Source organism: Varanus komodoensis, unplaced genomic scaffold, assembly GCF_004798865.1.
Source record: "Varanus komodoensis strain SLA01 unplaced genomic scaffold, ASM479886v1 scaffold4, whole genome shotgun sequence".
In the NCBI taxonomy this organism is placed as follows: Eukaryota; Metazoa; Chordata; class Lepidosauria; order Squamata; family Varanidae; genus Varanus; species Varanus komodoensis.
The window spans coordinates 52,453,552-52,468,102 of NW_025335941.1; the positions used below are offsets into that span (position 1 = coordinate 52,453,552).

A 14,551-nucleotide genomic window follows, 5' to 3' on the forward strand; every position below is an offset into this window, starting at 1 on the left:
AAACATGAGGGACTGTTCCAATCTAGCTATCTTCTTTCTTCAAGGGAAAAATTCAACTTGTTTGTAAATTGTCAGAACAACCCCGCAAAATCTGTATTAGCTTGTTGTTCTGCCAGGTCTGATCTGATGAGTCTGGAAACAGAATGTCAAGGGTCTTTTGGAACACATTTTTGTTTCCCTAGAAGTACACTGTGTGGGTGATGTCTCTGGTAGATTCAGCATGTTGGCAAGTAGTCTTTAACAGTGTCTCCAAACTGAAATGTTCCCACTTGCACCAGAAGAGTCACTTGTACTACTGAGATTGTTGCTGTTGCTCTTCTCTTTGCTGGGGCTGGGGGGAAGTAGCCACATAACCCCTGCTTATGTATTTTGTCTTCATGGAGAGCTGGATGGGAATGTGAAATGTATTAGGATACAGTGGTAGAGTCTGGCTACAAGTAGCAGACCCGCCCCCCCCCCCCTGCAATCTCTATCTAGAAGAGAGAAAGAAAGAGCATTTTAGGCCTAAAGGAAGAAATAAATATAGTCAGAAAATGAGAGAAAATGTCTGGCCATTTCATATCCCAAAGGGAGCCCCCCTCTTTCCCTAGTCAGAAATTGACATTGCATAGTACATACCAGAAACAGACTAGATAAAAATGCTACATCATCCTCTTGTTAGTGTGAACTTAGATAAAATAACTATCAGAAACTAGAACACACAAAGCAACATTGTCACAAAGCTTCTCCAAGGTCCAGTAAAGCCTCATGCCTGTGGAGTGCCCTAATGAATCTAATAATCCTTAGCAATATGACAGGCTGAAATGTTAATTTGCCAGTGCATTCCTCATTTCATTGTGTGTTCCCAAGGGTAAAGCTATTTTACATGGAAGAATGAAATTAAAATACTCTTTATTATAGAACATTGTAATGCAATATTCATCACCTACAGGCAGTTGTAGGAAGTCAACTGAAGGGATGAATTTTGAAACTGGGAATTATAACCTTTTGGCTTTAATGCTTAAGAACATAAGAAGAGTCATGCTGGATTAGACCAAGGGTCCATTTAGTCCAGTGTTCTGTTCACACAGTCACCAACCAGATACCCATAGAAAACGCACAACCAGGGCATGAATACAGCAGCACCCTCACACTCATGCTCCCCAGCAACCAATGTACATAAGCATCAAGGTATTTGTCACAGGATATGCTACAAATAAATCTTAATTTTAGTTTTCAGAGATACTGGGCGGGTTTGTACAACATGAGAAGTCACAGTGGTTTTTTACCCTTGTGGATCTGCTGTGTTGTCTGAACCCTGTTGTGGTATTTAAATGTAGTATGTTTGATTTTGGAATCCACAGAAAGAAGCAATGGCCTGTTCAATGCTTTCCCTGCTTCACCATGACATCTTGAAGCTGGCATCATAGTTTCCACAATACTGGTATGCAGCTACCACAGAGTCTTCTAGAAAGGGTGGCAGCTGCAGGCACAGCCTCTGCTGTCCTGTCCTGCCTAAGAAGGGATGCATCAATGTCTGCTTTGCTCCAACAGACTATTCTGCACTTCTGTTCCCCTCCTCACGCCCCCCACCCCAGGCTTCTCCGCTTTTCTCCAGTTGTTGTTTTTCTTGTACTTCAGCAACAAGAGGCCCAATGTGCACATGAGACAAGGATCTTGGAGGAAGTTGTGCCATGTACTCTTATTTGCTTTCTGTGGTTCTCACAGACACCACTTCAGAGTTGCTCCTCCTCTGGATTTCAGGAAAAAGAATCTCTCCCCTCTCTGTAAAGGCACTCCTTCAAATGCAGGGCACATGAACAACACAGGAGGCACTACAGAAATGGGCACATTCTGCCTTCCTCACTCTCTCCACTGTTATCTTCTCCACAGCACAGCTTGTGTCTGTCCACAAGCCATGCCATTACCTTTCTCCTGCCACATCCACAACACAAACAATTTCCTAAAAGCCAAGCTAACAATATTCCTAAGGAGCTGCACATGCATGGTGCCTTGGGAAAGCTCTTCTCGGCAGGACACACTTCCTCCATCCCTGGAATGTGTGCCTACACTACCAGGCAGACTGGACGCTGCTAACGTTGACTTCCCAACACCCAGCCACTCTTTCCAAAGCATGTAACCCTCCCAGGTGCCTTCACAGCAGTCCTCCCTGGAGGAAAACCTATCTGCTAAAAAGGGAGAGCCAGTCCAATGTTGTGTGTCCATTTTGCAAGCTGCCTGTGTGTGGGGAACACAGCAGAACATCTTGCCAGAAACATTCCGCCTAATGGGCCTCATCCTTTCTTCAGCCAATCACTGATGATGATGCCTGCCAGCTTGGTTTGAGGGAGAAGTGCCAAGACCAGTTTTTTGGTGGCCAAGGAATTAACTGTGGACAAATGCTGGATCTGGCACTGTACCCTTCCTCATGGTGTGGATTTCCATGTTGGACCTACATGTCTGGGACAATGTTCAATTTTGTTCCACTTTCCACATGTCCTGGGCTACCTCTGAGATCATCATTTCTGAAACTGGGCTGGTCACCCAATGCCAAGACACATTTGATCGAGCCCAGAAAGTGACTCACAATTATCCTGTACAAACTGGTTGAACTGGCCACCTTCTCCTGAGTACCATCTTTGGTATAGGTAAGACTACTGCATGTGAGATCTTCCAGGAGATAGCCCATGTGATCAATGAGATCTACCTTGCGGACATGATCAATGTGGAAGATGAATGAGGGACACATGAGGGACTTCTGGAAACTGGGGTTTATTGGGGGTGGGGGTGTATTCTATACACATGCTCATTTTAGTGTGCACAGCATACACAGTCACCCTGGCCAAGCAGGGTTGAACAGCTGGAAACACTTCCACAGTATGATGTTGTAGGTGGTGATGAACTCCAAGGAGAGGTTTCTGGACAAACATGCAGGGGTGTTTGGGCAGAATCACAACATGGCCACCTTCTGGAACTTCCCTTTGGCACATAAACTGGAGAGAGACATTTTCTTCAGAAGCATCTTTGTCCCCACACAAACAGTAGTCAACAGGAAGCCATTTGGCCCCTGATCCTGGGTGACCAGGTTTTCAACTTTGCAGTCATGGCTGATGGCACCCTACCACTTCTCCAGAAAAGCAAAGCAGAAGAGCTTCATCTACTAACATAGTTGTGCAAGGTTCCCTATGGAGCACACCTTTGGGTGGCTGCAGGTACAGTGGCATTCCCTGTACACTTTGCACAGTGTAGAGGAAGGCATCATGCCAGATATGATAGTGGTGTGCTGCCTCCTGCACAACTTTTGTGAGATGTGAGAAGATGTGCTAAGGAAGAACCAGGAATTAGCTAGCTTGGATGATGAGAATGATGTTGTGGTGGTCAACAGCAGCCCTAGTCAACCCCAGTGGTTCTCGGAAGACCTAGAACTACTCATGAAAGTACATGTCCTTCAGCTGAAGGACATGGAGGAAAAAAAGAATGGAGAGAATGGCAAAAAAAAAAAAAAAAACATGCTCAGGGAATTGTATGGACTAGTAAGGAAGAGGCAGGTAATTTAGGCTGAAGTGATGCAGCATCGTATTGAATTCCAGGCATGGTAGCTGACGGGATATGTGCCAACTGCAGGCAGATGAAATATGGAGGGCAGAAACCACACTAGTATAGAAACCTCTTTTGTCAGGTACTTCAAGGTAAACATATGCCTGAGGGTAATTATACAGGGCTTGATTGTTGTGATGTGGAAACCCAGCTGCTCTCAAGGTATTTTGCAGTAGCAAAGGTATGTTTGTACACAAGTTCTGATTTTGAAAGAGTTAGATGAATATAACAAGCTTCTTTGGTAGGCATGTGATTTGCATTATATTTAAAAAATCTTAAGTGCATATTTTTCCAAAGTATACACTTGTTCAAATATCTACTAAATCTTTAGAAGTTAGTATCAGTATATTTGAATCTGCTCTTTAAATTATCTACCTGCCATACATATGGAAAATAAGATTGTGGACTGGTAAAAGTGCTCTTTATATATATCTATCTATCTATCTCAGGGCCTCTGAGAATGGGAAAAGGTTTTAGTACCATCTAGAAGCTCGACAATTCACCAAATAAACCTAATGACCATTCCAACTCGCAGCAAAATTAAGCAAAAGAATATTAAAAAGAAAATGCTGCAATCTAAAAATTTGTGCAATCTATGCAAGTTTTCAATGTACTGAATGCTTTGTGTACTTGTGGGATAACTTTTCCTTTGTTTGTTGACTGGTTGGTGACATTTATTTGCCACAAAATAACAGAATCCTCTGCGTGGATTACAATAAAAAACAATTACATACCAAATTAAAGTCATAAAGCCTAAACACAGCATAAATTAGCAAGAGAATAAGCCAATGTACTTATGTGTTCTCTCTCTCTCTCTCTCTCTCTCTCTCTCTCTCTCTCTCTCTCTCTGTTTTTTAATCTTGCAGATTTTATCCAGCCATCTGCAGCCTGAACACAAGAGCTGCAGTGGTGTCTATATAAGACAAATGAATTGAGCAATTCATGTAACTATTTTAATATTTGCTTGGCATTTCATTTGTAGTACACATAGGACAAGGTGGCCCCCTCTTGAATAATTTGTTCTACTCCAGACTAGGGCATAAATTATAGGTATAGTCTATCTACAGTGTACAAACATGCAGAGTTGTGCTTTTCAACCTTTCCACAGCTGGAGACTGGTGAAAACAGGCAGAAACAAAAAGCACCATACACAAAATACACTATTCTCATTCTCTCTCTCTCTCTCTCTCTCTCTCTCTCTCTCTCTCTGTGTGTGTGTGTGTGTGTGTGTGTGTGTGTTTAGCTAGCTAGCTAGCTAGCTAGCTAGCTAGCAAGCAAGCTTCTATGCCACCCCGTTTCCCGAAGACTCGGGGCAGCTCACAACAATAAATAAATACATACATACATACATACATACATACATACATACATACACAATTAACCATATAAAACAATATAATTGGATACATCCCGGCCAAAGATATAAAGCCAATAAATAATATTAACAATTAAAATGACGTTTAAATAAAAAGGTCTTGGCCTGGCGCTGAAAAGCAAATAACGATGGCACCAGGCAGACCTCTCTGGGGAGTGCATTCCATAGATTGGGCGACACCGCAGAGAAAGCCCTCCTCCGGGTACTCACCCTCCTAATGTCCTTCATGGAGGGCTCCCACAGAAGGGCCTCTGCTGCCGATCTCAAGGGGTAGGTGGGCACGTATGGATGCAAGCACTCCTTTAGGTAACCAGGACTCAAGCCGTTAAGGGCTTTATAGGGGATAAACAACACCTTGAATTGGGCCCGGACTTCAATGGGGAGCCAGTGAAGCTGATGGAGGACTGGACTTATGTGAGCACAATGCCCAGTCCCCGTCAGCAACCTGGCTGCTCTGTTTTACACCAATTGAAGTATCTGGACCGTCCTCAAGGGTAGCCCCACATAGAGCGCGCTACAGAAGTCTAGTCGGGAAGTTACCAATGCGTGAGTCACTGTCGCCAGGCAGTCATTCTTCAGGTAGGGACGCAGCTGTTGAATCAGCCGAAGCTGAAAGAAAGTGCTCCTCGCCACCGCTGTTACTTGAGCTTCCAGCAAAAGCTCTGGCTCAAGGAGCACTCCCAAGCTGCGGACCTTGTCCTTCAGAGGGAGTGCAATCCCATTCAGGACAAGGTCAAGGACCCCTTCCCCGAAGCCCGATCTGCTAACCAACAAGACCTCCATCTTGTTTGGACTGAGCTTCAGTTTATTGGCCCTCATGCAGCCCATTACCTCGGTCAGACACCGGTTCAGTACAGCCACTGCCTCACCTGGATTGGTGGAAAATGAGAGGTAGAGCTGGGTACCATCAGCGTACTGATGATTCTGCAGCCCACACCTCCTGATGAACTCTCCCAGCAGTTTCATGTAGATGTTAAATAGCAAAGGGGACAAAATAGATCCCTGCGGTACTCCATGGCATAACTGCCATGGCGCATAGCCATAGTCCCCCAGCACCACCTTCTGGAATTGGCTATTGAGATAGGAGCAGAACCACTGCAAGGCAGTGCCTCCAACCCTCAATCCCACTAGCCTATTCAGAAGGATACCATGGTCGATGGTATCGAAAGCTGCTGAGAGGTCCAGGAGAACCAACAGGGACGCACTCCCCCTGTCCTTCTCCCTGCACAGGTCATCATACAGGGCGACCAAGGCAAATTCAGTATTGTACCCATGTCTGAAGCCGGACTGAATGGGTCCAGATAATCAGTTTCATCCAAGAGTGCTTGGAGTTGTCCCGCCACCACCCTCTCCAACACCTTGCCCAAAAACAGGATGTTGGCCACTGGTCTATAATCAGTGGCCATCTCTGGATCCAGGGAAGCCTTCTTCAGGACCGGTCAGACTACCACCTCCTTTAAAGGGGCAGGTATCCGGCCGTACCTCAGAGAGGCGTTAACCACTTCCAGGATCCAGGTTCCTATCCCGTGCTTAGCGTTGTTAATTAGCCAAGATGGGCAAGGGTCCAATAGGCAGGTGGTGGGACGTACTTGTCCAAGCACCTTGTCCACATCATCAGCCCGCATTAACTGGAACCCATTCATCAATTTTGGACCAGACGACGACATTGGTATCTCCCCAGAAGCCTTTGGGTCACTAGTGGAGTCCAGCTCATGACGAATCTGAGCGATTTTCTCCCTAAAATGCTTGGCAAAGCCGTCACAGAGGGCCTTCGAGGGTGGAACAGGATCTTTCTTTGAGCCAGGATGAACCAGCCCTTGTACCACCCAAAAAAGCTCCGTCGGACAGCATTGTGAGGAGGCAATGGAAATGGAGAAGAATTTCTTTTTCGCTGCCCTCCCGCCACAGCATAGGCCCGATAATGGGCTCTTATGTGTGTTCCGTCAGATTCTTCCCGTGATTTCCCCCACCTACGCTCTAGACATCTCCCAACCCGCTTCATCGCCCGCAATTCAGGTGTATACCAAAGGGAAGAGTGGGCTCTGCGCGGCGGGAGAGGATGCTTGGGAGCGATTGTGTCAATAGCTCTGGTCATTTCCCCATTCCATAGTATGACCAGAGCATCGACAGGAGCACCAGTCTTGTCAACCGGAAACTCCCCCAGGGCTTTCAGGAATCCGTCTAGATCCATCCGGCTCCGGGGGCAGACCCACACAATCAGGTCTGCACCCTTACAGAGAGAAAGGTCGCTCTAGAACACAAACCTCACGAGGAAGTGATCTGACCATGACAGCGGTGTTAGACACAAATTCCTCACCCTCAGACCACCCTCTTCCTGACCCGTTGAGAAAACCAGGTCCAGAGTGTGTCCATGTTCATGGGTCGGGTCTATGACATGTTGAGACAGCCCCATGGCTGCCATGGAGGCCATGAAGTCCTGAGCCACCCTGGTCAGAACAGTCTCAGCATGGAGAGTGAAGTTCCCCAGGACGAACATCCTGGGAGTCCTCAACACCAGGTCCGAGACGATCTCCATCAGCTCAGGCAGGGAGTCTGTTGGGCAGAAGGGTGCACGGTACACCAACAGAATCCCCAATCTGTCTCGGTCTCCCAACACCAAGTAGAGGCACTCTAGCCCTGGCCTCGAGGGGACTGGAAGCCCCGTGAGGGAGATGGAGGCTCGGTAAAGCAAAGCAACCCCCCCTCCGCTCCCCTCCAGGTGTGGACGGTGCTGAACTAGATACCTGGGGCAGGCACATTTGAGAGAGGGCGACATCCCCCCCCCCCGCCCAGGTCTTTGTTATGCAAGCCAGGTTGGCCCCCTCATCCACCATCAGGTCGTGGATGAGGGATGATTTGTTGTGGACCGACCTGGCATTAAGCAGAAGCTCCGTCAGGCCCGGGGGGTGGTTGACAAGACTACCTGGAACCCTCTGGATGGGGGTAGAACCAGAAGGAGAGACAGGTGTCAACCATCTGTCCCACCTTCTTCTACGTGGACATGTTAAACCCCCACCGCTGTAACGTCCATTGCCCAAAACCACCCCACTGGCAGTGCCCATGCGCTCCCCAGGTAACCTAACCATCGACATGGCCAGGAATGAATCCATAGAAACAAGGTAAAAGTACAATAAAAACTTTAAAACAATTTAAAAACTCCCCATCTACCCTCAATATGAAATTCCACCCACCAAAAGAGTCCCTTGCCAGCCCAGCCTTCACACGGCCACGAACTACCACAAACGGCGGCGACCGCCCTTTGGCCGTCTCCCTTTGGCTGCCGACCCTGGCTGCGTCCGGCGAGTTAAGCCGGCGGGGAGGGGGTGCAAGGATGGACGCAGGGAACTCGCCAGCCGGCAAGATGGCGGCGCCCTCCTCAACGGCGGCGGTGGCCCTGGCATCCTCCGGCCCTGGGATGGTCTAGTGGTGGCCATGGGAGCAGTGTCAGCTGCCTCCCGGGCCCGGTGTTGCACCTCAGGTCTTCCTGGGCGGCAGCTGTTGTCATTGGCAGCGGCAGCAGTGGCAGGTGTTCCAGGGAGGGAGAGGGCTAAGATCCGGCTCCGTCCCCAGCCACATCCAGCAAGTTAAGCCGGCACCCGCCCCCGCACCCCACCCCCAATCTGGTGTTGCTCTCACCGATGCCAGCGGGAGGGGAGTGCAAGGACGGACGCAGGGAATGTGTATTCGTTTCCAAACACAATACCAAAGAAAGAAAGAAAGAAAGAAAGAAAGAAAGAAAGAAAGAAAGAAAGTTAGTTCTCCAAAACAACAAAAGATTGTTGGAGAGGTGGTGGTGGAGCACAGCCAGCCCCTGCACCAGTCCACAGAGAATGGGATGTGGCCCCTGCACAGACCAGCAGGAAATCTCCCATGGACTCGTGGTGGTCCACAGACCAGTGGTTGAAAACCACTGTTGTAGAGCATTGTACCTTAGAATTAGGCAGGTATGTATGTATTTGGTACCAACTCTTCTAGTTTTCAGATGCCAACTTAAGATGTTCTTGTTCCATTGTTATTTTAATAGGTCAATTGCTGAATTTTGATGTTTTTATGATTTTATACAATTAAATGGTGTTGCCTTCATGATTTTACTGAAATGCTAGATACTGATAATAATTAAATTTTAATTGGTTTATGTTTTATCTCTGGAGCCCTTGTATATTATTTATTTTATTTATCTGTTTTACTATTCTTATCTTGTCTTATTTTTGGTAGTTTATTTATGAATTTTATTGATAATGGCCTCACTATACTTGGAGTTTATTGTGTTGTTTATTATGTTGATGCAAGCCACCCAGAAAGCCTCTGGCTAGTGGGGTGGTATATAAATCAAACAGATAAATAAGTATACAGTATATTTCATTTCAGGACTTCAGATGCCAAAAAGCATCTCCAACAAACAGTTACTACAACTGGGATGCAAAGAAATAAAGGAAGGAAGAATCCATGCCACAAAGAATAATTGAGGTAAATGTCTTTCATGGCTCCCCCACATCTCATCAAACTGTATTGATGACACAATCCTTGTTCCACAACAGCTGGGGACTCTGTCATCCAAACAAAAGACTCAAGGGTAACTGATGCATATATTCCAACCCACAGATGGGCAGTTTCTCAGCAAATGCCAAATTCTTCACTAGAACTGCTGCTACTAATGGCCACTCATCAGCACCTTTTCAGCCTGACCCCACTCAGCTATTGCCTTATCTCCTAAAAAGCCCTTAAAGCATTACAGATCACCACTCCCGTTCCCTTCTTTATAAACACCTGGCCAGGTGCTGCAGCTGCTGACCATTATCTCTCTGTCTCTCCTTTATAGGATGTTCCACAAACCAAATTCTGGACATGTCTCAAGATCTGTAACAGGGGACTTTTCCACAGGTATGCCAGCCTACTTGCTTTATATAGGCTTTCTAAGCCTGACTGTATTTTATACTTGCTGTATCACTACCTATCAAGGGATTTTGTTTCTAACAAGAGTGGAATAGGACTATGAAAAAATAAATAGAACACATGTGACCTTTAGATTATTAAAATACTGAATCTTACTGAAATATTAAATGTACCTGAATAGCATGTGCTCGTGCTACAACAGCTCTGAGATACTGTAAAGGATCTTCTGGACCTTCCCATTTGCTTTGCCATGTTAAGGGACACTAAAAAGAAGAATAATTAGAGATGTTATTAAGCTTTGTGATTTACCTATCTGTGCTGCATTTCTGTGCTCAATGAGGAGGGAGAGGATTTCCTTTCTCTGTGGCTAGCAAAGAAACCCCGTAGCTCCTCCACAAGCATATTCATGCCCCTCCCTCCCTAGTATTCCATGCTCTTGCTGGCACTGAATTCCTGACTGCCTGTGCTTAATACAAGGCTGTCACAGTGCCCTTCTGCAAATCTATGGTGTGCCTATGATTGGAATATTTTGTATTGTTCTGGTTTCCTCATCTCAAGAATATTGTGGAGTTGGAAAAGGTTCAAAAACAGGACAAGTGCATTGATCATGAGGCTGGAGATGATCTTCTCCAAGGAATGATTTAAAAAATTGGACTTCTTCATTCATCAAAAAAGATGAAAATGGAGTAGGTAATGAGAGACATTTATAAAACAATGCATGGGATGGATATAGTGGACAGATAATTTTTTTTCTCCCTCATAATACTATAACTCAGATTCAACAATGAACGTGAGGGTAGAGGATTCCACCTTAAAATAATGCTAAATTAAAAATGAAACAATCAAACCTCCCCCACCAGGTTTAGGATAGATATAAGAGAGCACTTGATTTATGCAATCACAGTCACAAGATATAGTGATGCTGACTGAATTATATATTTTTTAAAATATTCTATAAATTTAATTGAAGACAGCTCTATTCATGACCATTATTTGTGACTGTATATTGATCCACTAGACTCCATCTAAGCAGAGCTTTTTTGGGGTGGGGGAAAAGTGCCGGAACTCACATATATTCAGTTCTTAATATTCTGGCCTTTTTATTAGCAGAACTGGTGGTCGAGAATTAGTAATGTTTTTCATTTTTAAATTTGGGGTCAAACTTTTACACTAAAAATTAAAAAAAGATTTTCAATTCACCAATGTTTTTTTTTTAATAAAGAAATTATTTACCTTTTGCATGTAGCCAGTCACTCTACACACACCAACACTGTGTAATGAAACATAATGGTCGCTGCCCGCAGTAAGCACTCAGCACATGACCAATCACAAACCAAGCAGCATCACAAGCCGAGCAGCACCATCACAACCAGAGCGGACACACAAGCAGCCCGCATGCACCATTTTAATGATTTTGCCGCTGACCTGCTACGCCCAACAGGGCGATTCAAATTCATGTGGAAAAATCCATCAAATAAAGGTGCCGGAACACCATTCCGGTGCGTTCTATGACAAAAAAAGCCCTGCATCTAAATAACTGTTGCCTTTTTGACTTTGCAGAAACAGCAAGTTGTTCCCTCTGAGAAATAGGCACTAAAGCCTCCAGCCAGATTCCATGATGTTTCCCTTAGCTACCTATGCAAGCCTAATATCTTCTTTGCCCCATGTGCCCCTGCCAACTGAAGTGAGAAGTGCAGATACTAAGGAGAAGCCTTCTTGGTAGTAGCATCCCACTTACACTGTGTTCTTTCCAAAGAAGCTTGCCTGGTGCCCTCTCTGTGGTCTTTTTATCACTCTGTAAATACCTTTTCATTTACTCAGGCAGTTTAAACAAACATATTTAAATGAATCTTGGGTTCTCACCATGTTAATATCATTAATAAGAACTGCTAAGTGTTTTGTCCCTGCTCAAAGGAAAGACTATGTGGTATTTTATTCTATACAGCATATTTATGAATAAAGAAGCATTGCATATATTGAAAATATAAAAATAAAATCTCACCTTCTGGTTTAATAAAGCACTTGCTAATTTTTGTACTTCTGAACTCAGCAGTGAGGTTCCCCTGATGACTTTACTGAGAGCAGCAAGAGACTGATGAATATTTTGAACCAAGCGAATAGCATTGAACTGTTCAAGAATAATAAATGAAAGTATTGGGGATCCTTGCCGCTCAGAAGGAGGAGATACCTTCTGATGAATCAGACTGGAGTTCTAGAGGGGAGAAAACAAGGCATTCAATTAATCAGTTAAAGGATGATGGCATCCTTTGGTCAACATTTTAATACACAACCTAACACTGGAGAAGTGCACACTATAGTCAGAACATCAGGGACACACTGTTTCTAGAGTACCTAGCAGCCACAGAATGGGCATAGGCATCCTAAGGAATGTTTCCCAAGCTTGCTGTCACCTGCTGTCATCAACAGGAAGGGGTACACAACAGTTCAGATTAAGATGTGTTGAGCATTTCAAACAGACCAAGCTTATTTTCTGAGACAAGTAATTATCTGTGTTTCTACATGTATCAGAAAGAACAGTAACTAACATGCAAACAGAATATAGGGGATGCATACAAGATGAATCTTAAATACATATATTAAGAAAAAATCTGAAACTGTAGTTTAAATGCAGTTAATTAAGTATTCCTTCTCAATAATGTTCTAAATCCTCACAACTCTGCAAACCATTCAGCTAAACCCATTAGCAGAAAATTAGTTCAGGCATATTTTTCTCAGGATCCTGATTTCTTTCAAAATCAACATTAAATCATAAATAATGACAAATCAATTAGACAGATTAAAATTACTTTACATACATGATACATACTATAGACCAGTCAGTCTAACATCAATTCCTGGGAAAACTCTGGAGTAAATTATTTAAAAATCAGTCTGCAAGCACCTTGAAGAAAATGTAGTGAAGAACAAAAGCCAACATGGATTTCTTAATAAGTCATGGCAAACTCACCTAATCTCATTATTTTACTTGGTAACTTCCGAAATGGACAATGGAGATGCAGTGTATATAATTTACCTAGACTTTAGCAAAGCATTCAACAAAGTGCCCTATGACATCCTGATAAAACTACCAAAAAGTGGGCTTGATAGAACTACTATTAGGTCTATTAGGTGAATCTGCAACTGGCTACAAAATCAGTCACAGAGAGTGCTCATCAACAACACCTTCTCAAGCTGGAGAGAGGTAGCGAGTGGGATGCCACAAGGTTCAACACTGGGACTCAGTACTCTTCAAAATCTTTATTAATAATCTGGATGAGGAAGACCAGGGAACAATAATTAAACTTGCAGATGACACAAAACTGGGCAGAGCTTTTTCGAGTGGTGCAAGGGCTGGTTCATCCACGTCCTAAGAAAGATCTGGTTCCATCCTCAAAGGCCCGCTGTGACGACTTTGCCATGCATTTCAGGGAGAAAATCGCTCACATTCGTCACAAGCTAGACTCCACTAGTGAATCAGAGGTTTCTGGGGAGACACCAATGCTGCCGTCTGGTCCAGAATTATTGGATGAATTTCAGATATTGCGGCCTGATGATGTGGACAAGGTGCTTGGACGAGTACGTCCCACCACTTGCCTATTGGATCCTCGCCCGTCTTGATTAATAAATAATCCCAAGCACGGGATTGGGATCTGGATCTTGGAAGCGGTTAAAGCTTCTCTGAGGGAGGGTTGGGTGCCTGCCCCTTTAAAGGAGGCGGTAGTCCGACCGGTCCTGAAGAAAGCGTCACTGGATCCAGAGATGGCCACTAATTATAGACCAGTGGCCAACATCCCGTTTCTGGGCCAGGTGTTAGAGCGGGTGGTGGCGGGACAACTCCAAGCTCTCTTGGATGAAACTGATTATCTGGACCCATTTCAGTCCGGCTTCAAACCCGGGTACGGTACTGAATCTGCCTTGGTCGCCCTGCACGATGACCTGTGCAGGGAGAAGGACAGGGAGAGTGCGTCCCTGTTGGTTCTCCTGGACCTCTCAGCGGCTTTCGATACCATCGACCATGGTATCCTTCTGGATAGGCTAGCGGGATTGGGGGTCGGAGGCACTGCTTTGCAGTGGTTCCACTCGTATCTCAATGGCCGATTCCAGAAGGTGGTGCTGGGAGACTATGGCTCTGCACCATGGAAGCTATGCCATGGAGTACCGCAGGGGTCCATTTTGTCCCCTTTGCTGTTTAACATCTACATGAAACCGCTGGGAGAGGTCATCAGGAGGTGTGGGCTGCGGAATCATCAGTACGCTGATGGTACCCAGCTCTACCTCTCGTTTTCCACCAATCCAGGTGAGGCAGTGGCTGTACTGAACCGGTGCCTGGCCAAGGTAATGGGCTGGATGAGGGCCAATAAACTGAAGCTCAAGCCAGACAAGACGGAGGTCCTGTTGGTTGGCGGATCGGGATTCGGAGAGGGTGAACTGAACTTAGTCCTGAATGGGGTTGCACTCCCTCTTAGGGACAAGGTCCGCAGCCTGGAGTGCTCCTCGACCCAGAGCTTTCATTGGAAGCTCAGGTAACAGCAGTGGCGAGGAGCGCTTTCCTTCAGCTTCGGATGATCCATCAGCTGCGCCCCTACCTGGAGTACGACTGTCTGGCAACAGTGACACATGCGCTGGTGACTTCCCGCCTTGACTTCTGTAACGCGCTCTACATGGGGCTACCCTTGAAGATGGTCCGGATACTTCAATTGGTTCAAA

General features: G+C 45.4%; 1 protein-coding gene across 2 annotated transcripts in view; it reads right to left on the bottom strand.

Annotated features, from left to right (window-relative positions):
* Positions 1-14,551, bottom strand: part of DYNC2H1 (dynein cytoplasmic 2 heavy chain 1) — a 183,776-nt gene that overhangs the window by 21,215 nt on the left and 148,010 nt on the right. For both annotated transcript variants that reach the window (XM_044442351.1, XM_044442350.1), the window contains 2 exons: positions 11,847-12,056; positions 10,018-10,107 (listed from right to left, as the gene is read on the bottom strand). In XM_044442351.1, the coding sequence (XP_044298286.1) occupies positions 10,018-10,107; positions 11,847-12,056 (300 nt within the window). The remainder of the gene's footprint in view (positions 1-10,017; positions 10,108-11,846; positions 12,057-14,551) is intronic.